Source organism: Leguminivora glycinivorella, chromosome 10 (genome assembly GCF_023078275.1).
Source record: "Leguminivora glycinivorella isolate SPB_JAAS2020 chromosome 10, LegGlyc_1.1, whole genome shotgun sequence".
Taxonomy (NCBI): Eukaryota; Metazoa; Arthropoda; class Insecta; order Lepidoptera; family Tortricidae; genus Leguminivora; species Leguminivora glycinivorella.
The window spans coordinates 13,911,363-13,936,075 of record NC_062980.1 but is presented as its reverse complement, the minus strand read 5'-3'; the positions used below and the strand labels follow the sequence as shown (position 1 = coordinate 13,936,075).

At 36.7% G+C, this 24,713-nt stretch overlaps 2 protein-coding genes across 6 annotated transcripts in view; one reads left to right on the top strand and one right to left on the bottom strand.

The window, feature by feature from the left end:
- The window catches only part of LOC125230194 (zinc finger protein 358), a 35,955-nt gene extending 26,780 nt beyond the window's left edge, over positions 1–9,175 (bottom strand). Inside the window, exons 1-11 of one of the 5 annotated variants that reach the window (XM_048135264.1) lie at positions 9,065–9,175; positions 8,423–8,511; positions 8,263–8,337; positions 7,684–7,853; positions 6,581–6,683; positions 5,730–5,943; positions 4,392–4,480; positions 3,563–3,787; positions 2,976–3,120; positions 1,850–2,009; positions 836–967 (exon numbers count right to left, since the gene is read on the bottom strand). In XM_048135264.1, coding sequence (XP_047991221.1) covers positions 836–967; positions 1,850–2,009; positions 2,976–3,120; positions 3,563–3,787; positions 4,392–4,480; positions 5,730–5,943; positions 6,581–6,683; positions 7,684–7,853; positions 8,263–8,337; positions 8,423–8,482 — 1,373 coding nt within the window. In that variant the 5' untranslated portion in view covers positions 8,483–8,511; positions 9,065–9,175. Of the gene's footprint in view, positions 1–835; positions 968–1,849; positions 2,010–2,975; positions 3,121–3,562; positions 3,788–4,391; positions 4,481–5,729; positions 5,944–6,580; positions 6,684–7,683; positions 7,854–8,262; positions 8,338–8,422; positions 8,512–8,610; positions 8,628–8,674; positions 8,760–8,889 lie in introns of those variants that run through there. The other 4 variants (XM_048135263.1, XM_048135268.1, XM_048135265.1 and 1 more) reach the window with 4 other exon arrangements.
- A 395-nt stretch (positions 9,176–9,570) lies between these two features.
- Positions 9,571–23,782, top strand: LOC125230281 (conserved oligomeric Golgi complex subunit 8). The gene is made up of 7 exons (XM_048135396.1): positions 9,571–9,786; positions 9,932–10,238; positions 10,792–10,957; positions 11,380–11,475; positions 12,137–12,308; positions 22,227–22,390; positions 22,912–23,782. Exons 1-7 carry the CDS (start codon positions 9,732–9,734, stop codon positions 23,602–23,604), a joined length of 1,653 nt encoding a protein of 550 aa, XP_047991353.1. The 5' UTR covers positions 9,571–9,731; the 3' UTR covers positions 23,605–23,782.
- Positions 23,783–24,713: the final 931 nt, after the last annotated feature.

Genomic DNA, 24,713 nt, shown 5'->3' with positions numbered 1-24,713 from the left:
AAACGGCAAAAACCAAAAAAAGTCTGATTTTTTTACTTTTTTTTTTTAATTACGAAGTTAGCACACCATTTTTTTGCTTGCAAAATATAGTCCTACATTCCCTCAAGGACCCCAAATAACATACCAAAAATGCAGCTTTACATCACACTTTGTTTTTTTATTTCTCTTTTTGACCAGTGTATTTTTGTTTTTTGTCTTTTTTTTTTGTTTTTGTATTTATAAGAGTTTTTTTTTTTATCTAAAGACGTGATATATTAAAATAGACCGAGCGAAGCTCGGTCGCCCAGATATTTCAACCTTAAAGCAGAATGGATTTACCCAGGTTTGAAGTTAAGCGACACAATTATGCGATAAATGCCAATGTAGTGAGAACATTATAGAAACAAGTTTCCGTGGCAAGGAAGCACTGATAGGAGGCTTAAAGTTATCCAGTGGAAGTCCGAAACGTCGTGCCGAATACGTATAAACACGTGTTAGGCTACGAATCCCCGCCAAGATTTATCGAGTGGGCAATGGGGCCGTGTGCTCACAGATTTACTATCAATTCGACGCGCTCTGCGGTAACATTTTTCGTTTCGGTTTGTGGATTTTTGATATATTTCTCTATGCTGGTTTTAAGGCATAGGTTGTGCAAAATTAAGATTTTCGTTTATACAATACCTGAAGGGTGCGGGCCGGTCAGCGTGCGCGAGAAGTTCAATCGCGTCGGCGCATGTCTCGCCGCAAACGTCGCACGAGTGCTCCGCCCACGTCGACGATGAACTGTCGTGCCGTTTGTGGCTGTCGACAATAACAGTGTTGCTTCCACGGTTGCTATGGCAACACCTCTTATTACCTGGAGGGCGCGGGCCGGTCGGCGTGGCGCTCCGCGTGCGCGAGAAGTTGAAGCGCGTCGGCGCATGTCTCACCGCAGACGTCGCACGAGTGCTCCGCCCACGTCGACGATGAACTGTCGTGCCGTTTGTGACTGCCAACAAAAACATATTTAGAAGCTTCTTATTTATAAGAATAAGGGCCAGTTGCATCGACCACATTTGACAGACACATCATCGTTACACAGTCTATGAAGCTTCCCAAACAATAACATTTAACGAACGCTTGAACGATAACAGACGGTTTGATGCAAACGGCCCTTAAGGAATACAGAAAACGGGAGAAAAACTCTCAATGTCGCCTATTCGCTAGGCGCATGACACCTAATGTTATAACAACCCAATAGTTTATTACATGTGAGCTGCAGCCTGACGTTGACGCAGTAAGTCGGCTCGCTGGAAGGCGACGCCACAGTCTTGGCAAAACAGTTCAGGACCTCGCTGAGTGTCGTATACTGATCACTCGTTCTGTCTGCTAGAGGCGACACCTGATGTTTGTAAACCTCTAGTTTACTATCAGTGAGCAGCCGCCTGATGTCGACGCAGTAAGTCGGCTCGCTGGAAGGCGACGCCACAGTCTTGGCAGAACAGTTTAGGACCTCGCTGAGTGTCGTATACTGATCGCTCGTTCTGTCTGCTAGAGGCGACACCTGATGTTTGTAAACCTCTAGTTTACTACCTGTGAGCAGCCGCCTGATGTCGACGCAGTAAGTCGGCTCGCTGGAAGGCGACGCCACAGTCTCGGCAGAACAGTTATCGTATACTGATCACTCGTTCTGTCTGCTAGAGACGACACCTGATGTTTGTAATAAACCTCTAGTTTACTACCTGTGAGCGGCCGCCTGATGTCGACGCAGTAAGTCGGCTCGCTGGAAGGCGACGCCACAGTCTCGGCAGAACAGTTATCGTATACTGATCACTCGTTCTGTCTGCTAGAGGTGACACCTGATGTTTGTAATAAACCTCTAGTTTACTACCTGTGAGCGGCCGCCTGATGTCGACGCAGTAAGTCGGCTCGCTGGAAGGCGACGCCACAGTCTTGGCAGAACAGTTCGGGGCCTCGCTGAGTGTCGTATACTGCTCGCTCGCTCCCGCTGTCTGCTAGAGGCGACAGCTGGTATTCCATGTCGTCGTCACCTGCGGAAAACCCATGGTTGAACTATACACAGCAGAAAAAATAGTAAAATTGTTTGTAAATGTCATCGAAACCTGTCACCAACACAATTCGAATGAGTTGTGTGACATGAACGGAACACGGCTCGTCTGTTTCCAGTCGAAAGTCGCACACACAATATACGCTAAACTGACACTCAGTGGGTAAACTAGATTTCTACATCAGTGCCACTAACCCGAGTTTCAGTAGTGGGTGCTGTCCTAATCGCGTATACATATGACTAAACACAAATAACTGTTTCTTTTATTATTATTAAAGAAGGGATTACTCATGGCCACAGACTAGCCGAGACGAGGATGTGACCTACGATCAGAGAGAACCTCCTATAGAGTAGCAATCTTGTATATTTTGTTCGCGATACGAGTCACCAGTGCCAGGGGTGCGAGGAGCGGGCGGGGAATGTGTTAGGCGCGCTGTGATTGGCCGTTTCAAGGACGGCGGGCAGTCGCGCCAGATGAAAGGGACTGTCCCTCTACTGACGCGTAAGTGGCCAATGTAAGTTGACCTATGCCGGCTCTGAATAAATTATAAATATGACTTTTATGTGGAATGTAATGACGTCTGTTTTTAAATTTGAGCTTCTTGTTACCTTTCCACACCATTTCACACTACAGGTGGACATCTTTAAGACATCAAAATACCCTTTTTCAATTTTTTTACTGCGAAAAACACGCGCTGCTTTCGGGTCTGTTACTTGGTCGCTACTGATCGGGCACGGCGAGCGCCCGCGCTTATATCAGTGCAAATACTAGGAAGGCTGGCGACCGCGAGTCGTCTTGTAATGGATGTCTATAGGGGTTGGTCTGTGCCTACGATGGAGCGAGCTCGCCCAAAAGGTGCCTTTTCATCCTTCATTTGGAGGTATACTATAGACGCCGGCAAGGAATTTCACTCCTTTGGCAGTACGTGGTAGTAATAGTGTCACTGACCGGAGTTGGAGTCGTAGGGCTCCCGTGCCGGCTGCTGTGGTGGCTGGTGCGGGTGCCGCTGCCGCGTGTGTGTCGCCAGCGCTTCGCGCGACCAGCAGAGTTCGCCGCACGTGCCGCATTCTATCGGTGAGTCTCCTCCGTGTATCTGTTAAACACAACATAAATACTATCATTAGCAATACCTAGAATATGAGCGCTTGCAAAAAGACTTGGTTGGATAAGATGGCGGCGCGCATAGTTCAGTATCTGACAGTAGGGCCAGCAGTGGTGTTATCTCTGTAATAACTCACCCTAGAATGTGACTGCAGCGCTTTTCCCTAGCGAAGCCGACTCCACAGTGCCTGCACACAAAAGGTCGGCTAGGGTCAGCCGGCGGCGGGCAGGGTTCAGGCTCCGACGCCGGCGGGGAGCGCGGGTCTGGCTATAACGACTTACCCTAGAGTGTGACTGCAATGCCTTCTCCCTAGCAAAGCCAACCCCACAGTGCCTGCATACAAATGGTTAGCTCGGATCAGCCGGCGGCGGGCAGGATTCAGGCTCCTAAGGAGGCAGCAGCGGGGAGCACGGGTCTGGCTATAACGACTCACCCTCGAATGTGACTGCAGCGCCTTTTCCCTAGCGAAGCCGACCCCACAGTGCCTGCACACAAAAGGTCGGCTCGGGTCGGCTGGTGGCGGGCAGGGTTCAGGCTCCGACGGCGGCGACGGCGGCGGCAGCGGCGGCGGGGAGCGCGGGGGCCTGGCCGGGGAGCGCGCTCGGCGGGACCATTGCATGGTACGCGCTGAGGTCATGTTCTCCCATACGTCCCCGTTCTGCAAAACCGAGATTCGTTAAGAATACAAATATAATGGTAAATATAAGTGTTTTGGGAGCATTTCTTTTTTTTTGCCACTTTTATGAAATGTGATATTTTTGAAAAAAATTATGCTATTTCTACTCAGAATCACTAGCTTTTTCAATCCTAGTAGTTAAAAAAAAATGTCCCATACGATTTTTTCTTATTTTGTTACCATTTTCCGTACACGTTGTGGGGTAACAAAAGAGGAAAGTAACAAAAATGTATGGAAATTCTGGGACACTTTTTGTCTCCCAGTGAGATTGAAAGTACTCGTGATTCTGACAATTGACCTAAAATTCCCTAAAAAAAATCATAATAAAAAAATGGCAAAAAAAAGAAATGCTAAGGGTATTGTATTGGTAAATATATTATAATAACTCTTGTATAAAAAGGCTTTACGATAGCAAAATGATGCGTTAAAACGGTGCTATTTCATTATCATGTACGTCTTAGTTACTGCTCAAGTGCGTTGTCTGGAACTTGAGGTAGTTTAATGTGCTCCGCCTTCCTAGTTTGGGAATACAGGCGTAAATGTATGTATGAGTAATGTGTATGTATGTATGACTGTGTGCACTTACTTCTTCTTCAGGCTCTGGCTCGGGAATCTTTTTTCGTCTCCCGCGCTTTTTCTTTGGTTTTATTACTTGACTGTTATCTAAAACTTCCTCTGTAACAAAAAATATGTAACAAACACAAGTTAAAAACATAGATGCAAAATTGAGAATAAAGCATAGTTAATTTAGAATTGGTACGCGATGGGAGGAATTTAATTTTTAAATGAAAAGAAAAAAGTAAACAATATTTTTTATTGCAGAATATAAAAGATCGTTTATTAATTTATAGCGTGTCACATATATTTCAATCATTCAGTATGTTTATGCACAAAATTACGGACTTTTCTGAAAATAGTATTCATCATCCTCTGAACAAGATTTTCATCCATCTTTTTTGTCTGTTGATTCCGTGTGGACCGCAAGGAGTGGATATTTTGAATTATTTTGCCACTATTATTTAATTGTCCTTTAATGAAATAATGATTTGGGTAATAATTATTGCCTAGTAGTTTTCTGGAAATTCAACAATTTAGCAATCATTGAGCCAGACCAAGGGGATTTTTCACGTATTTGTTCACAGTGCATTTTCGCCGGTCAACGTCCATCATCAATAACTTACAAACGCAAAAAGTTAGATCAACCAAATTTCTAATATAGAGTTATCAACGTATTAACACTTTCGCTACCAAGAACCCGACTGTCGGGTACACCGCTCGTAGAAGCGTAGCCGATTACATGGGTTTCCCCGTATGTAGCGAAAATGTCGTAGCGCCGCGTAGAGCCCGGTTTCGAAAGTGTTAAAATTAAGATGTGATTATCAGTTTTTTTTAATTTTTAAATATATTTTTTTTATTCGTCGCTAAACGCGTGCCAATACTATGTTAACTATGCTTTACTACAAAGCAAATGACAAACTAACTAGGGGAATAGATCAGTTATGTATCGCACGCCGCAAAACCTTACAAAGAGCAGTTGTTTTATTGGTCCATCTGGTTCACTGACAAAAGTGAACGATTCTCTAATACTAACCGAAGTCAACAGGATCAGCATTCTCAGGCACCATAGCGTGAACTTTCAGATGGTTCATCAGATCGCCCTTGCGTACATATCGCACTCCACAAAGATTACAGACGTGACAACGGTCGTTGTAGTTCCAACGGCTCACTAACAGTCAAATAATGAATAGTACACTAACCAAAGTCAACAGGATCAGCATTCTCAGGCGCCATAGCGTGAACTTTCAGATGGTTCATCAGATCGCGCTTGTGTACATATCGCACTCCACAAAGATTACAGACGTGACAACGGTCGTTGTAGTTCCAAATGGCTCACTAACAGTCAAATAATGAATAGTACACTAACCAAAATCAATAGGATCAGCATTCTCAGGCACCATAGCGTGAACTTTCAGGTGGTTCATCAGATCGCGCTTGCGTACATATCGCACTCCGCACAGATTGCAGGCGTGGGGTCGGTCGTTCTGGTGAGCTACCATGTGGTTCATCAGGGCGGCTTTCTTGCGGAACCGTCGGGAACAGAAGTCGCATGGCCAGGGACGCATGGCTGTGTATTGGTCCTATAGATAAAGACATGTTTATAATGATGTTTGATGTTTTAGAACTATTTTCCACTGTTTGAAAAGTTTAAAACCTTCCATGGATCCAGGAAATGTTAGTGTGTGTCTATTTGAATATGATTAAAAATACATGTTTCTGTTCCAAGCAAAGAAAGACCCACTTAAACATGGCAATCAGATTTAAAATTGGCTTTGATCGTTATTTATACATATTACATTAAAATTAACTATTGGTTATACTATATAACAGCATTAATAAAATATTGCAAGTATCTTACCATAAAACGTTTTATAAAATCCATTTTGTAGTTGGTGGTTTCTACAGAATCTTACAGCTTTATCAACTTTTTGTTAGTTTAGCAATACTATACATCAAAAATAATGTTTTAAATGTAAGATGTATTATTATGATCTTCAAACATAACATTGAACATTAGCACTAACAACAGAACATGAAAAAATACTCGTACTTACTGTGGTGTTATGAATTAATAACATATGATTCAGGATGATTTATTAATCAACATTAAAATAGTATGTATGTAAGAAACTGTTATGAAAAATAACTAATTAAATAAAAACACACAAAAATACACTAATGTTAACACAAACATTACAATTCCTTCAAAGCACTTACCTGATCCGTGGGAAGTGGCACATCAAGGTCATTTTCCTCTTTTATGTCCAACACCGGGTTCGCGAAGTGCTCTAACGGTACCTCCACTCTGAAATTATACAAACTAACAATCAAATATTAGTTACAATTTGTAATTGGTGCAGTAAGTATAAAGTCTGTGTAGATCCTTCAGGAACATTGCATTTATTGTGTAAATGCATGCAGCCTGTGTCTGTCTCCATCTAGGTTTATGTTTGTCTGTTTATACATTCATACGCGAACGTGTTTAGTAAAACATCCCACTTTGTCAGTTACCATTAAGGCGAGAATTACTTGTATCTTTATATGAATAAACTGACAAAGTGGCTTTATAGCAATCAACAAAGCGGGACGTTTCCCGTGCACGCTCACATATCAAATTATATATTATATTAGGTACATCAATTAACAAATTACAGTACAATCTCAATGATCCGGCTCTGTTGCTGACAATGCTGACAGGGAGGTGCCAGATTGGTGCAAAATTCGGATAACTGGAAATTAGAGCCATTTTCCATAATTATATTTTCATATTTTTTATGTGTGTCGTAAAAAAGACTACTAAAATAATAAGTTAAAAAAATCGACAATTATGTGGTTTTCAGACACTTTTAAAGTGAAGACTGAAGTGAAAATAATTTAAATATAAATAGTAAACTTGCAAGTTGCAACTCTATTTTAGTGCCGGATTACGGACCATCAAATTGCCCGATTATCGAGATTGTGATGTATTTTGAAATTTTATTTGAACAAGATTATGACATTGATTGGAAGAGCCTAGGTTTCAGCGATTTTAAGAATCAAATTTAGGTATTTGTAACACCATCCTGTCGACACCATTATCAGATGAGGCCATGATGATGTGCAAATTATATTGAAAAATAATATAATTACAGTGGTGACACAGTGACAAAAAAAACCTCTAATTTAATTTCAAACTTCATTTTTTATCACCTTTATTTTAAGCCATAGTTAAAAATACACATTAATAATTCAACAGTCCTAGATTAAAATGAAATCTAATAATTATAATAAGATTTCTTATAATAATTTTAAAATCTCTAACAAAAACATAATCAACTGACCTGTCCTGCCCCTCAGTCCAGTCATCCGTGATGACCTCCTCCGTAACACACTCCACACTGGGGTCTACTGCCAACTCGCCAGCATCCACGTAACTGACTACATCCTGAGACAAGAACATTAGGTTCTCCGCTGCTATCTGATCTGTGTCTTGTATAATTACTTCTGAACTCTGGAAATATGAAATATAATAAGATGGATGTTTAATGGTTCATCATTGAAAAAATATGTTTGACTTTTTTTTATAATTACTAATTTTACAAATAAATATGTATGGTTGTGGTTGTGACAACCAGACTGTATAGATTTTTTATTTAATTTTGATGTGCATAAAAACTTATGAAACAAGGCTAGCCTAGGGCAAAATTAGTGATTATTTCTATCCCAGAGATATCTAAAAAAATCTGTCTCACATTTTCAACTGAAATATATATATATTTTTTATAAAACTTACAAAAGTATTTTTTATTTAATGTCTATGTTGAAATAATCTACATAAAGATATGAAAAGAGCATATATTATTCATTATTTTGTTAACATCAATGAAAAGTAGGTTTGTGTAAATAAAAATTGTATTTACCATGTTGGAGTAAGAACCAGCTTGCACATTATCTAAGCCACAGATGACTTCTGAGCCCACCACACCTGGGATGTGCTAAAAGGATAATACATTTTTAAATGATTAATTAAAGAAAAAAAAAACATTAACAAGACAAGACTACATTATATTTCGCTGTTACCTTAGACTCCACCTCCTCCTCCTCCCAGTGGAGGTTGAAATCTTCACCTTCACCATCCATTTTGGATTTCTGTTATGTACCATCCATAACTAAAATAAACAAATAACATAATGAGTACAATTAGGTCCACAATTTAACTGACACAACCATAAATAGTAATCATCAATTAGGAGGCCCTTAATCCATACCACAATCTTGACAACAGTATTCTATACACCCTATATAATTCCTAAACCAAAACATCAACATAACCTTATTTAACAACATATTATTTTACCTGACTATGATCTATTAGTACAAGACAAAATAAATATGGAAAATTCTGATAAAGGAAAAGTCACTACGTTAGCGAAACATGGCATAATCAAACAGAAAAGCGGAACAAAAATGGTGTCAACAGCTATAGACATAATACGCTTAGGTTATCCTTGTCAAACGAATAGGTTAATAAACATTGATTTTCTTACCGATTTTTACCAATATTTGGGTGAACAAAGCTCCTAAATTACGAATCACAGTGAATTTCGAGATAATCGAAGCTATAACATATAACTATACGTTTACATGACGCAATCAAAGAATGTATCAATACTTGAAAATTGGTTATAATAAAATGTCGACAAAAACTTTGAAAGTACTAACCAGTTATTTCACTAAATAATAATATTTTAAAACGTATTTTGCTGTTTATTTGGTTAAATTGGTAAGAATTTGGTTATTAACAGAATGGCAATCTTCTTTCTTCCATTTCCACAATCCATTCATTTATGTTTCGTTATACTTTATACGACTAAATAAACATACATTTTCATTCATATTCTCTGCACTTTTTACTCTCTAATAGTAGATAAAATAATGTAATAATGTAACAAATTTATAATATTTTTATTTATTGAAATACTCAACAAAGTCGGGCATTTTTTATTGTTGAACTCGATCAATAATAAATACTGTCTGCGTAGGACGAAGCGTTATGTTTATTGAGACGTTTTACACTTTTGATATAAATACAAGCATGCTTCGTCTGACATAGTAGCGAACATGCTTTAATTTAGGAAGTAAGAAATGCCTCTCGAATGGTGTTTCTTTCGAAGCCGGTGGTAGATGGCATGATTATCAATTTTCAAAAATTGACGTGGATAGTGTCAGAAAGAACTGTCAAAAGTGTCATAACAATTGGTTGTATTCTGCTGTGCTGAGATATTAATTTTCAGAAAAATAATGATTAAGCCCAAAAGAAATTAGTACCACTGAGTTTGATATTGTATTTGACTTGTTTGATAGATATTAATTAATTTTTCACTCTATCATGGCTCAAGAACTTACTGAACTGTGCCAGTTGTTGTTTCCAGATTCGGGCAGCGGTAAGAATCTATACAGAATCTACTATTTCAGCGAATTTATAGTCACTGTTATCATACTACAATACCCTTCCAAAATATGACACGTTACCAGCATGATTATGCACTATTTTCTATCACATATTTATGAAAATTACATTAATTTTAGGAAATGCAGAATACTTCAGTGAAATCAATGAATACGTCAAAAAATTGGGGTCCCAAAACTGGGAACACATAAAAAAAGAGCCAGAAAGATTGACTGAGGAGATGAACCAACTAACAGAGCAAACTCAAGACCTGGCATTTACAAATTATAAAACTTTTGTGGAGACGGCAGAGATCTCACGAACCATCATGAAGGACCTTGGGAATTCTAAAGAATCACTAACAAAGTTCCTTAATGCTACTCCTGAATTTATACAGGAATGCGAGAATTTTTCGCAAATGGCTGGAAATATTGTTAAGGAGAAAAGGTAAAAATTATTTTGAAACCTTCTTCATGATGATGATGCATCATTATTTTCACTAAATTGGGTCTTGCAGAAAAACTTTCTGCTAGTTATGATCCTGAGCCCAGCTCTCTATAAGCCTCGTTGAGCCAGCCTGTATGGCTTAGCACCATAAATTTAATAAATTTTATTCTGAATTTCCATTTATATTACAAAATATCAAATTATAGACTACTATCTTTTGCCCGCGGCTTCGCTCGCGTTAGAAAGAGATAAAAGTTAGCCTACTCTCCATCCCTTCAACTATCTCCACTTAAAAAATCACATCAATTCGTCACTCCGTTTTGCCGTGAAAGACGGACAAACAAACAGACACACACACTTTCCCATTTATAATATTAGTATGGATATTAGTCATTCTTTTTTATTCCATAATTAATAATTTTACCTCTAGGTAGAACTAGTCTTGACAGTTTCTTCTGCAACTAGAGGGAAGTTACTTGAACTGTTAGTGTTCTTGCATTGAAGTGACCAGCCCTCTTAAAAGCTAGTTAAGAACTATTTTTTTTTATTCCAGTCGCTACAGTTCCATCCGCAACCAGAGTGAGAAGTTGCTAGAACTATTAGAATTACCTGCGTTGATGCGTGAAGCCCTCTCTGCCGAGGACTATGAGAGTGCTTTGGATATCTTCACATTCATACGGAACTTATCCAAGCGGTATTCTGAGATACCTTTAGTTCAGGTACACAATATGAAGCATCTTAAATGAGGAGTGTCTTTTCAAAAGGACTTATTTCTATAAGTCAACAGAGGTTATTTTCATCTATGTCTTCCTAGAGAAATAAACCTTGTTGACTTATATAAATAAGTCCTTTTGAAAAGACACTCCTCAAATGGAATAGAAAAATTTAAAGTAACAAAAAAAGTTATGCTTTTCAACAAATCTTATGTGAGAAAATTGCCTATTTTGATATTTTTTGTCCAATACCATACAAGTTTTTGATACTTAATAGGAATGGGATGGAATATTTGTAGATTTATTCACGTACAAGGAAGGTCATTTCTTCAATGACCGTTTTCGCGTAACAGCACGAAATCTACTAGCAGCCCTCACTGACCTAAAAAAAAACCATTTTAATCTACTTAATTTGTTTTCATTTTCAGAACACCACATCCGAGATCATGACACTCTGGTTTGAGACGCTATATCATTTGTTCAATCAGCTCCGATATGATTTGCCGTTGCCGCAATGTCTTCAGGTAGTTTTTATTTCTATGAAATTAAGGTTCAGAACAGAAGTGAGACTTCCAAAGTAGCTAAAAACTACTAAGAATTACGTACGCGTCTACAAAAATACGAGATCCAACTTGTTCCACGAGTACAGCGTGAGTTCCAGTGGGTATTAGTTAGCGATGTAGTGGTACCTACCTACATGTACTACCAATTACCATGTATTGCCTACACCTTCTTTTTCTTGTTACTAGTTTAATTTAATTTCATTAGCCGGGTCCCCACAGAGCGAGGCAATGTGCTCGCGCGGTAAACGTTTTGTGTAGACGTACAGTCAACCAATTGGAATTAGGACAGGCAACCATGTCAAAATGACAAGCAATAAGAGATTTTTTACAAACTCATTTATAACGTACTATGACATAGTTCTACAGTGGTCTAGGGTTCCAATTCGTTGACTGTACCTCGGCTGAATCAGCACGTCTACATTAACCATGTGCCGCGCGAGCAAATTGCCTCGCGACGCACCTCGCCCTATATGTGGACCCAGCTAATTTCTTTTAAGAATAAGGACTTATATTATTATTTTCTTAATCTAAGTATCAAATTTCTGTGCAAAGTAGAATAAGTTCTTAAAATAAGGTGGTTTTTATTACTGTGATATTAATGTTCAAAATATTTATTTTATAGATACTCGGCTACCTCCGAAGAGCCAACACCGTATACCGGTCTACAGATGACGATGGAAGCATCCAATACACTGGAAGCAAAACTAACACATCTGATGGGCTTCATTTGCATTTTCTGAAAGCAAGAAACGCTTGGTTCGAGAAAGCTTTGGAGGATGCCAAAAATACTGAATGTACGTATTTTCTTATAAAAAAAAATAGAAAATACATAATTATTTCTTCTAGTTTTTTGTCTGGGTCTTCCGAGCATAATAGTAGAGCGGCGAGAGGGTCTCGGAAAAAGTTGATGTGACTGGAGAGTATACTGCTGACAAGTGGTATCGTTGTGATCGGTAGACTTTACTGAGTACGAAATAATGACTTGTCGCATTCTCAGACTGTGGGGGGGTTAACTATGACGTCACAACGATCGCGGTCCCGGGTTTCAGTTTTTTGCCAATTTGTCTAGAACCCCTTATCCAATTTTGAAAAATGAGGTGTCGATTGAAAGCGTATAACATGCTGATTAAGATTTATTATATGTGAAAAGTATAGTTTTGTTAGTTATTTTTTAATTAACAATAATACAAAAAATACATTTTTTTTACTCTCTTTTTTGATTTTTGTGACTCAAAAAGGCAATAAAAACGGCCACTTAGCTAAAAAATATGTTATACAAATCATTTAACTACATTATTAAGCTATCAGCTGTAAGAGTAATTATTTATTAATGCCTTATATTTTGATTTATCTTACTGTTATTTATGATTAAAGTATTAAAGAATATCAATTGACTCATACTAGTCACTGGTTTCCGCCATGTTGGATTGTTATAAAAATGGCGGACATACAGTGACGGGGCCCAGTTCGAGTACAGACGAGTTGTAATGAAGAGGTCTTGAATTATTATTGTAAATTGGTTGTTAATATGTTTGTTATAAGCGAATAAAGTAAAGTGATGGTACAAGTAATAGTTTTCATCATCAACCCGGTAATGTCCCCAACAGGTCAGAAGTGGGATGAAACAAGAATCGGTAAAGATTTTTGCCACGCCACACGAACGTAAGGTTTTCTTTCCTTTGATTTTTTTTTGTGGAAGTACCATTATCTTACTTTACGAAACGTGCACTGAAATTGTTATGGTAAGTGAGACATTTATTTTTCTTTCTTTGGCGTTGTAGAACTGGTTTGATAATCTACCGTCATGACTATATTGCAAAATTTGATGGAATAAAATAATTGTGGTATATTATATCAATAGATCAATAATACGCATAAAACAAAAGTATAATTTTATTGATAAAACCTACAGTAGTCAATTACTTCTCATTATTTCTTAACATTATTGTTTAAAAAAAAAAAGATGTCATCATTACATTTACTTACCCTCAGTACTGTGTATGATTAAAAGTTATAACGATTTCTTATTTTTATGAATCAAAAATGGAATACAACTTTTTCAGAAAATTGCATATTGTTTTACACATTAAGCGCTTAATATGCTGCGCCGGTCAATTTGTGACAGTATGTCTTTAAGAAATCGTGGAGCTATGAGTAAACTTGCACTTTGTCAATAGGAATTAACTCTTGATTAAACGATTTTTCCTTTGTATTAGCAATGCCTCGAGTTGTTAAAAACGGCTAACAAAACTTTGCTTCAAATTCACATCTCGGTTTTTGAAAAAATGGTGACATTTATTATACCAGTAAGAAAATAATCATGGTTCAAATACTTGTTTCTTAATTGCGATACATATTCGAACTTATCAGATTATACAGATCGGGAATACAATTTAAAATAAATATTTAATTACATAAGCTGTGTAAAAATATGTACTCATAAAATATTCTAATATTGCAATTTCTTGAGTCACGCGACACGAGATTGGTAAAAAAAAAATGTATACATATGACATGTTGATTTTAGTTCAAATTGAAAATTATAATACAGGGTTACTTGATATTTGATGCGTTAAGTACGATATTGATCATAGTATTTTTAATGTATACAAAAGTCATTTCCATCTGACACGTGGCATAATGCCGGACCGTGCCCCAAATATGTACTCATAAAATATTCTAATATTGCAATTTCTTGAGTCACGCGACACGAGATTGGTAAAAAAAAAAATGTATACATATGACATGTTGATTTTAGTTCAAATTGAAAATTATAATACAGGGTTACTTGATATTTGATGCGTTAAGTACGATATTGATCATAGTATTTTTAATGTATACAAAAGTCATTTCCATCTGACACGTGGCATAATGCCGGACCGTGCCCCAAATCCTGGACTAAGTTAAATACTTTGTGTGAATCGAATCCATTCCATTAATCGTTAAATCGAAGTTGTGTCACTGTCATTCAATTCTTGTATTAAAATGCCGGATTGAATATCCATCTGTTTTAATAATGTGACTTCTTATTGTAAAAAGGAAGTCTTAAGCTTAACCGTAACTAGAAAAATTAATCTGATTGGCAAGAACATGACTGAATGTTACCATATAACGTTTATTTCCAATCAAACTAAGTTCTAAATCTTCATCTGTGAAGCATATGTTGTATTGTACGTCAAGTCGTTTTAAAAACATGTTTATCGTTATAGCAGTGGTCAATCTATAACAACAATCTAATAATATGATCGTTATCATGTCTTTAAAAAAAAAGTTTGCTCACCGGTTGTTCGTGAAATCATTTTCGGATATACGACAAAACTCGTTATAAAACAAAAATGTAAAAGTTTTATTCCATGAAAATTGAAGTGCTTGGTCTCCTCTTGCTTGTTGACGGCAGGCAAAAGGTTACATTTATTATTACTATTCTACAATGGCCAGTGATGGCGCAAGTATCTGATCAATGTATATCAAATAATTCTTCGTATATTACCATGATGATCATGGATATGTATTCGATGGGAAATCGACAACTAATGTATAATGCTGTGAATTTAATCAATGATATCATTGTTTGTTTCTGCAATAACACTAATTCATTATTAATTGGAATGATGATTTATATTGAAGGTATTTATGAGAAGATCGCGAAAGTCGCGTGATAAGTCAGGCAAATGAAATGACATGGGTGACGGCCGCCCTTGCCACTTCACGAGTCATATGTAGAGTCATATGTAGAGTCGTATGTACGAGTCGTATGTAGAGTCGTATGTAGAGTCGTATGTAGAGTCGTATGTAGAGTCGTATGTAGAGTCGTATGTAGAGTCGTATGTAGAGTCGTATGTAGAGTCGTATGTAGAGTCGTATGTAGAGTCGTATGTAGAGTCGTATGTAGAGTCGTATGTAGAGTCGTATGTAGAGTCGTATGTAGAGTCGTATGTAGAGTCGTATGTAGAGTCGTATGTAGAGTCGTATGTAGAGTCGTATGTAGAGTCGTATGTAGAGTCGGTCATAATCATGTGGTCGGTCGTATGTAGAGTCGGTCATAATCATGTGGTCGGACAATATATAGTCGGACAATCATGTAGTCGGTCAATATATAGTCGGACAATCATGTAGTCGGATAATCATGTAGTCGGATAATCTTGTAATCGGTCAATATGTAGAGTCAGACATAATCATGTAATCGGTCAATATAGATAGATAGATAGATCTTTATTGTTCAACCGTGTTACACAGGTAATAATTCGTTGCGTTAGTAAGTTACAACGGTGACCCAATTCGGGTATACAATTATCACTTAAAGTTAATAAAACTATACTAGGTATACATTATAGTACCTATATAAGAGTCGGTCAATATGTAGAGTTGTTGGTCAAATCATGTAAAAGAGTCGGTCAACATGTAGAGTTGGTCATAATCATGTAATAAGTAACAACACGTGAATAATAAATTCGTCCGTAATTACAGTACGCTTTTGTGTACTCTACTCATGTTTGAGTGTTTTGATCACAGTATAAAAGTTATACAATTAACGCTACTATGGTACTTATTGGTAGATATCAACAAGGAAATTGGTAGATATCAACAAGGATACCTATGGCACAGTGTAACATGTATCTTGTGGAATCAATGTTTGACGCACGTGGATGGACGTGCGAGTCTTTTAAGCGCGCGGATGAACGTGCGAGTCTTTTAAGCACGTGGATGAACGTGCGAGTCTCTTAAGCGCGTGGATGAACGTGCGAGTCTTTTAAGCGCGTGGATGAACGTGCGAGTCTTTTAATACACGTTGATGAACGTGCAAATTTAATTTTAATCTTAATGAATAATACATTGAACAATAATATAAGTAGTAGAATTCTGAGCGCGTAGATGTACGTGCGTAGCTTTTAATACACGTTGATAAACGTGCAAACGTTTAATTTTAATCTTAATGAATTATACATTGAACAATAATGTAAGTAGTAGAATTCTTATTCATATAAGCAAACGCCTCAAAATAATCAACCAATAGTAATATTCAAATATTTCATTACACACCTAACAGTTAACAAGGTCAGCATATGTAGTTTGGAAACCTTAAATAAAATGTTAGTCAGTTGCATATAATTTGAGGCGCAATGCGATGTTCCTGTGTGCTTTTATTATGAGAGTTAAAAATTTTACTATGTTCGTAAATACCTACAAAAGCAACTTAAAAAAAAAAACTTTTTGATCATTGACATTATGCCAGTACATGCGTTATGTGATTTTAGTAACTCTGAAACCAACCTATTATTAGATGGACAGGTAATCTCGCTTGCCCGTATCGTTTAAAATAAAAATGATTAACACTATCATTATGAAAGATCATTTTGTTGATTACGTTACACCGAAGAAAAAAAATACATTCGTAAATTTGATATCATTCATGGCGATATAATTTGTTATTTAATGAAAAAGTAATAATGGGTAATTTTATATAATATTAATTGATCACAAATACATCGCTATAATGCATGCGTAAATTCTGGCCTCATGGCTTTTATTAATACATATGCAGTTCTTGGTTTTTCATCAGAAAGCTTAAATTGCTCAAATTGCATTGCGATGATGTTTCATAAAGCGGTTATTAATTAGTTTATTTACATTATACTGCGAATATTGCTAAAATAATTATGACAAATACATTTTATATATGTACCCATACATTAGATAAGGTTCGATTTATTTATTTTATTTAATATAAAAGCACACCTTGAGCTTTAATAATTTATATTATGATCGACAATGTCCAACATTACAATTATGGCGACTTTTTGATTGGTTAAATTTAAGTAGTACAGTAATTACATATTTTTCTTTTGGCTATCTAGTTCTTTACGTGTAATATAATCTTGGGTGCTCATTCTCAGAATAAAGTAACAAAAAAAATAGACTTTGTTTTAAATTATTATGCTCGAATCAGAACAATAAATTTGAATAACATACGCAACTTAACACCTAGCATATTTTGTTGGTGAAATATTTGGTACATACTGAAAGTCAAGTACTTATACCTCGTATCGTTTATGAAGAAACCTATCAGATTAAAAAAAATCGTTACTAGCAAGTAACTGTTAAGACTCTCTGTAAGACAAATATTCTGCGATATACTTACATTCGTTAAGAATAATAAAAAGTTCAATGTATAAACCCATTTCATAGATAACAGGAATAAAATTAAAACGTAGTAAGCCAACATAATATTCATTGTCTAAATTAGCAATAGCTTTCCATGGAAAATTAAGTTATACTTGATGTATATGTGGATAGACCTCTTTATAATTATATGAATGCCTCACAGCTTGTAAGCAATACGAATAAGGATTAGTCATATATTTTGTTTGTTATTTCATTGCAGCCATATTCATAAGATACGCTTGAAATAAATGATGAAAAAAATGATTACGTATATAATATCTGACGGGTGTCGTTATAATAAATAACAAGTCAAAGAACAATAGAAACATCTGGCAATCGTGTTAACTTGTTGACAAAAATGGACCTAAAACAAAAGTTATTTTACAAAACCTTATTTTTACTATGATCAGAAATACAGATCAGTATAATTCAACTTATATGGGCCTATAACCTAAATAAAATAGCTTGGCATTAACTTTAAATAAAATTAGACCTTACCCATCTTTACAGATAAAATAATTAAAATAGCTTGGCATTAACTAATATTACTTATATGACCAATATACAAAGAAGTTTTCTATTTCGACATACTATTGCATCAATCTTAGCTAGAACCTACAGAAATAATAATGATAACAGAATAAAAAAAAAGACGTACACCGTGCACCATTGTCGTGTATTTGCGATGGTGCTTAAATAGTTGTTTAATATAATATGTATAATACGTTACAAATGGTAAATAAATAATTAGGCACGATATTTCATTAATGACGGGTTATTTGAGTATTTAAAGATTCCGCAGATGTGTATACTGCATAAATCAGAAAAATCTTAAATATAATTACTCAGTATAGCGATATATTAATAAGTGACGACAATAATTTATTTAATCATAACGACTATCAATACATTGTGACTTATTAAATTCATTACCGAACCATAATAATTTTACCATGATTTCGAAGACAGTCGAAATTTTACGTTTCTAAAGAAAGTGTTGCAAGTTTCAGATCAAGGACCCAGGAGCGTCCAGGTGAAAGGGCCAGGGTTGGTATTCATTTACCACCCAGGAGTGCCCAGGTGATAGGGTCGGGGTGTAGATTCACTTCCGACCCAGGAGTGCCCAGGAGAGAGGGTCAGGGTAAAGATACCTCTGTTTCGATCGTCGACTGAGTCCTTAAATGCTGGCATGGTATGCGAGCTTGCGTCTGGCGGCGCAATATCCGGCGTCCGTGATGAGCAGCTGCGGCAGCAGGCTGACAGAGCTTGGGTGGCCCATGATGCTATTGCCCCGTAGCGGCACGGGAATTCCGTTCAATCATGTGATGAGGTGGTGATATCATAAAATCGTGTAAATATGTTCTTTTTGCTTATGTTTCGCGAGTGAAGTGTGCAGTGAAGTGTTGCATTGTTTACTGAAATATGTTTATAACTTGTGAATGCCTTCTAATTAATTTAATCATCATAATTTAATTGGATGTAATGAATTCAATTGGATGTAATGAATTTAATTAAATGTAATGAATTTAATTGGATCTCAATAATTTAATTGTATCGAAGTAAATCTTATTCATATATTTATTTTTCACAGGCCTATGTCTGATTAATGCTCTTTCTTTACACTTGATAAGGTTTATAGAAATATTTAAAAATCCATTTTTAGTATACGTAAGTTATAGTTTTATTATAATTGATATTACTCTTCCATAAATAAATAATATTTTGCTAATATCAGTCTTACAGCATATCGTAATTATGTGGTAAAGGTATCGGTATGAAGTGTTATATGTTTTGTATTTCTATTGTTTAAGAATTATTTCAAATGCATATTATACTACACTTTTTTTTTGTTGTATAAACTGGTATTGTCTTTCTTTTGAATTATTTCATATTAAGCTTTGGCGAAGGGTCTCGCCTCGAACAGGATGGCCGAGCTGTAAGAGTAATTATTTATTAATGCCTTATATTTTGATTTATCTTACTGTTATTTATGATTAAAGTATTAAAGAATATCAATTGACTCATACTAGTCACTGGTTTCCGCCATGTTGGATTGTTATAAAAATGGCGGACATACAGTGACGGGGCCCAGTTCGAGTACAGACGAGTTGTAATGAAGATGTCTTGAATTATTATTGTAAATTGGTTGTTAATATGTTTGTTATAAGCGAATAAAGTAAAGTGATGGTACAAGTAATAGTTTTCATCATCAACCCGGTAATGTCCCCAACACTGTTGATTTTATTATGTTTAATTTTTTTGTAATTTTATCAAGGATACACGTTGGTTTCTTTTGCTAAAAATTTCCTTTTTATGAGAAATGTTATGAATTTTATGGCATTTTCCGATAGAGACTAAAATTAACTTTCAAATAAGGCCACATAGTCATACTTTTACTTATATAATATTAAGGGTAATAGCCCCGGCGAAGTACCTAGTGCAAGCGGGACAGCAGTGTAGCAATCCATAGACCTGACTTCACTGGTTCCTCAGTGCCACACATAGTCTTACGAGGCGGCCTGCGTGCCCTGCTCTCTAATATGTGGGTCAATACTGCTTCAACGCAAACGATTGAGATGTGTGATTTTTTTGACACTGAGTGTATTTGCAGGAGCTGCATGTACTTAACAAGTGTACCTCAACAAGTATTTCAAATTTCTAACGCATTATTAATAATAAATATGCGCATTATTAATAATAAATATGTTATCTTGACTTCTGTTGAATAATTATGTTTTGAGAAAAGTGGCTAAAAGTGAGGATTATAATTACTAAAACATTATAGGTAACTTCATTTTAGTGATTTAATGTGTATAACGACCGAAGCCCAATCGTTTTGATTTTACGATTACTTTTTAATACCTACTGGGTCAAAAAACCGCACCTCTAAGTCGTTTGAGTTCAAACGGTATTACTTGGTATTACCCTTAATATTATATAAGTATCAGTATGACTATGTGGCCTTATTTGAAAGTTAATTTTAGTCTCTATCGGAAAATGCCATGAAATTCATAACATTTCTCATAAAAAAGGGAATTTTCAGCAAAAGAAACCAACGTGTATCCTTGATAAAATTACAAAAAAATTAAACACAATAAAATCAACAAATAAAAGAAAAAATAACTTAAAACTAAACTTAAACCCTAGTTTTTTTCTCCCTGACCCTCTGTATAGCTTTTAGGCCAGAGAACAACCCATAAGTCACCTTTACCTCCCCTTTTAAACTCGTCTAGGGTATCAAACCTAGGAAACCAGTCAAATTGCATACCCACTTTTTTCCTTTGTAACCACCGCAGACTGGCGATTATTGATTTTAAGAAAATGATTGACATTGTTTCTTAAAGTACTTTAATTGTACTTTCAAATGATACCAATATTGATAGGTTACGATGAATAAGATTAGAGGTATATCTGCTTGAAACGAATTTTGCGCGAGGAATAATTTGGTAGACGCCGAATGTATGAGAACGCGTGTCAAGCGGTACTCCCCGCCTACAGGTATGTGGTTGTAGTTTGCTTATTTATTATCCGATCGTAGAAATTTAAAAAGCAACAGATAGCTTAATAATGTAGTTAAATGATTTATATAACATATTTTTTAGCTAAGTGGCCGTTTTCATTGCCTTTTTGAGTCACAAAAATCAAAAAAGAGAGTAAAAAAAATGTATTTTTTGTATTATTGTTAATTAAAAAATAACTAACAAAACTATACTTTTCACATATAATAAATCTTAATCAGCATGTTATACGCTTTCAATCGACACCTCATTTTTCAAAATTGGATAAGGGGTTCTAGACAAATTGGCAAAAAACTGAAACCCGGGACCGCGATCTTTGTGACGTCATAGTTAACCCCCCCACAGTCTGAGAATGCGACAAGTCATTATTTCGTACTCAGTAAAGTCTACCGATCACAACGATACCACTTGTCAGCAGTATACTCTCCAGTCACATCAACTTCAAAACTAGACGACTTTTTTCAATTCCGCCGCCTTACTATAATTTTAACTGAAGTATTGTTTACCCTCGGAAACCGTACGTACCATATTATTTCGGTTAGGTCCGGCTGTGGAATGAGCTCCCTGTCGGAGTATTCCCGATGAACTACAGTATGGGTCGGCAACGCGCACGTGACACCCCTTGAGTTGCGGGCGTCCATAGGTTGCGGTGACCGCTTTCCATCAGGCGGGCCGTATACCTGTTTGCCACCGACGTGGTATAAAAAAAAAAAAAGGTTTTTGACCGAAACTAAACTTACAGCCGAAACATGACTAAGGCCAGTTGCATCAACCACATTTGACAGACACATCATCGTCACGCAGCAGACGTCTGTGTAACTTCCTATACATAAATAATTAACGAACGATTTAATGTGGTGACAGAGGGTTTGATGCAACCGGCCCTTAGTCTTCCTCACGAAAATACCTATACCTACCTACTTTTACATTTTGATTTAAAACCTAGAAGAACGGTAAAATTCTCTGTAGCCTTCTTATCGCCTTAGTGCTAATAAGCAGATACTCCGAATTAACCTGCATTTTTAATTGCAGCCAGTGAAAGACTGCTAAGGAGAATAGTGGAGTTGCACAGAATTCATCTGTTCAACGTACTGACGCAGCACAAATCTATATTTCTGTCCGATGCCCACGAGTCTAGAGCGAGGGAAGACGAACTGAATGGAACCAGTGCCTTGTCCTGTTGGTTGAAACAAAAGGTACATTATACTATATTGAAAATACTTCAAATGCTGTAACTTTGCCTACCCTGCCTAAAATGGTAGTTCTAATCAAAATAGGTGTCTTAAACGATTCATCTTTTGTGATGCGGACTGCAAAGGAATGGAATGCGCTCCCATCATCGGTGTTCCCAGAAAAATACGGTGTCCTTAAAAACAAACAATAGTGAATAGGCTATTTCTGAATCGGTAAGCTCCATCTTAGACTGTCTTCACTTTCCAATAGGTGTCACTAGGGTCAATCGCCTATCAGTCCATAATAATATTTAAAAAGTCTTGGGACCACGACGGCCATTATAAGGTTTAATAGCTTGTTGTAAGCGTTTCGGAAATAAATCACTTTTTTTCGACCCAGGCAATGTTGCAGCATTTTACTTACCTAACCTACTCTCTAGTCAGATTTGGTTGTACACCGATTTATACTTACCGATTCTTTAGGCATGTTTCTGGAGCGCCTCATAACAAAAATGTTTATGAAATCATCTCTTGTTTTCTTGCAGGTAGAAGTTTTGGCCCAAATCCTAAACCGAGACTTACAAAACGAAGATGAGTCCAACTTCGAATCCCTATTCAACCAGTGCATGTATCTCTGTCTATCATTTGGACGAGTAGGCGCCGACATGAGATGCACTCTAACCCCTCTATTCAGAAAAAATCTTCTTGCCCAATTCTACAAAGGATTAGAAAAAGCTGAAAACCACTTTGAGAATCAGATGAAGTCATATAAAGTTCCTACCATAAAGAATGTACCAAGGCCAGTGAATGAAAATGCTTCTGCAGGTCCGCCGGAAAGTCTATTAGACTATTACCCGTTAGCTGAATACTGCAATGGAATGTTGATAGTACTGAATATGTTAAGAAACACAGCACCGTTGAATATAGTGAAAGAAGTTTATAACGCGTATAGGAACTCTTTGAACCAGGCTGTTCAAGTTCTAACAGCATTTTACCACAGAGAGCAGCAAGCGTTCACGGATATCGAGAGGCAGAATTTTGTTTCGTTATGCATTTGTTTTACCGAAGATTTTGTGCCGTATATATCGAAGTGCCTATCGCTGTCTTTTCCTTCTACTCAGATAGCAGAGTTGCTTGGAGTTACTCTGACGGTTTTGCAAGAAAGCAAGCTTTTGCATATTGACCAAGTTGGGTTATGTGAGCCTTTGAATAGTATTACTGGGTTGACTATCAATTAAAATGTTGTATGTGTATATAACAGTGTATTATACTAATGTATTCACAATTATTTATAAGAAACAACGGTTAGAAGCACCATTTCAAGTTAATCAATATACTATAAGAAGGCGAACGCATAAGACATATTTTGGCGCATTAGGTTCTCAAATAAGACAATAAAAGATTTAAAAAAGAATACAAAAGCTTTTTATTTCAAAAAGATAACATAAAGTTACACTTATCATACAGGGAGCGTACTTTTCGTGCCGATGACATCAATTTGACTTCACGCTCCATATAGGGATGATCACAAATTATTTTATTGTAAATTATTAATCATTAGTCATCAATCATTTTAAGTTATGAATTTCTTTGCATGGTAATGAATGCAAGAAGGATGGTGTGCTTTACGTTAGAGATCACAGATTTCGGGAGATAGGTCATGCCGGGCGATTTGTATAGAATACGCCTGTCGCAAGGTCTGCGCAACCCACACAAAGCACCAGTAATTGTAAAGATAATGCACGCACACACCTAATCCACACACACTTGTAGCTGGACGCTCCTATTGCGCAATACATGCGCATCATTTCAATGTATGTGTACACGCGAACGATAAGCGAGCGCGATCGCGCACGCACACAACGATAAATAGCGGGAACGCCTCACCTCGTTTCCGAGAAAAATGTCTCACTGAGTGAATCGTTTTGTACACCGTTCATTGCGGCGCAAAACACTACACTGTTTACAATATGTTCCTTGTGTAGCCGCAATGTATAATGAACGTTTTAAAGCACAAGCAAACGTAAGGTTACATGGTACAACTCGGAGTATTACGTTGAATTCGTGTTTTATGTGAAATAAAAGGAAATAAATAGTATTTACCTATGAAATGTTATCCTATCGGCTTGGAAATTATTCAGGTCACTGCGATGTTTGCAAGTTATTATTGCACACTTCGGCATTTTTGATAAAACTCGTTTTTCGTCGGTGAACAGCGCGCGTGTACACTCGATGACAGCGGACGGCGAACTGGCGGCGGTGTAGGCCCAATGGGCCTACATCTGCGACCAGGCCGCGCGCGGCTTGTCCTCTCTATAGAATTTTTTCCTCTGAGTTAGAGATAAAT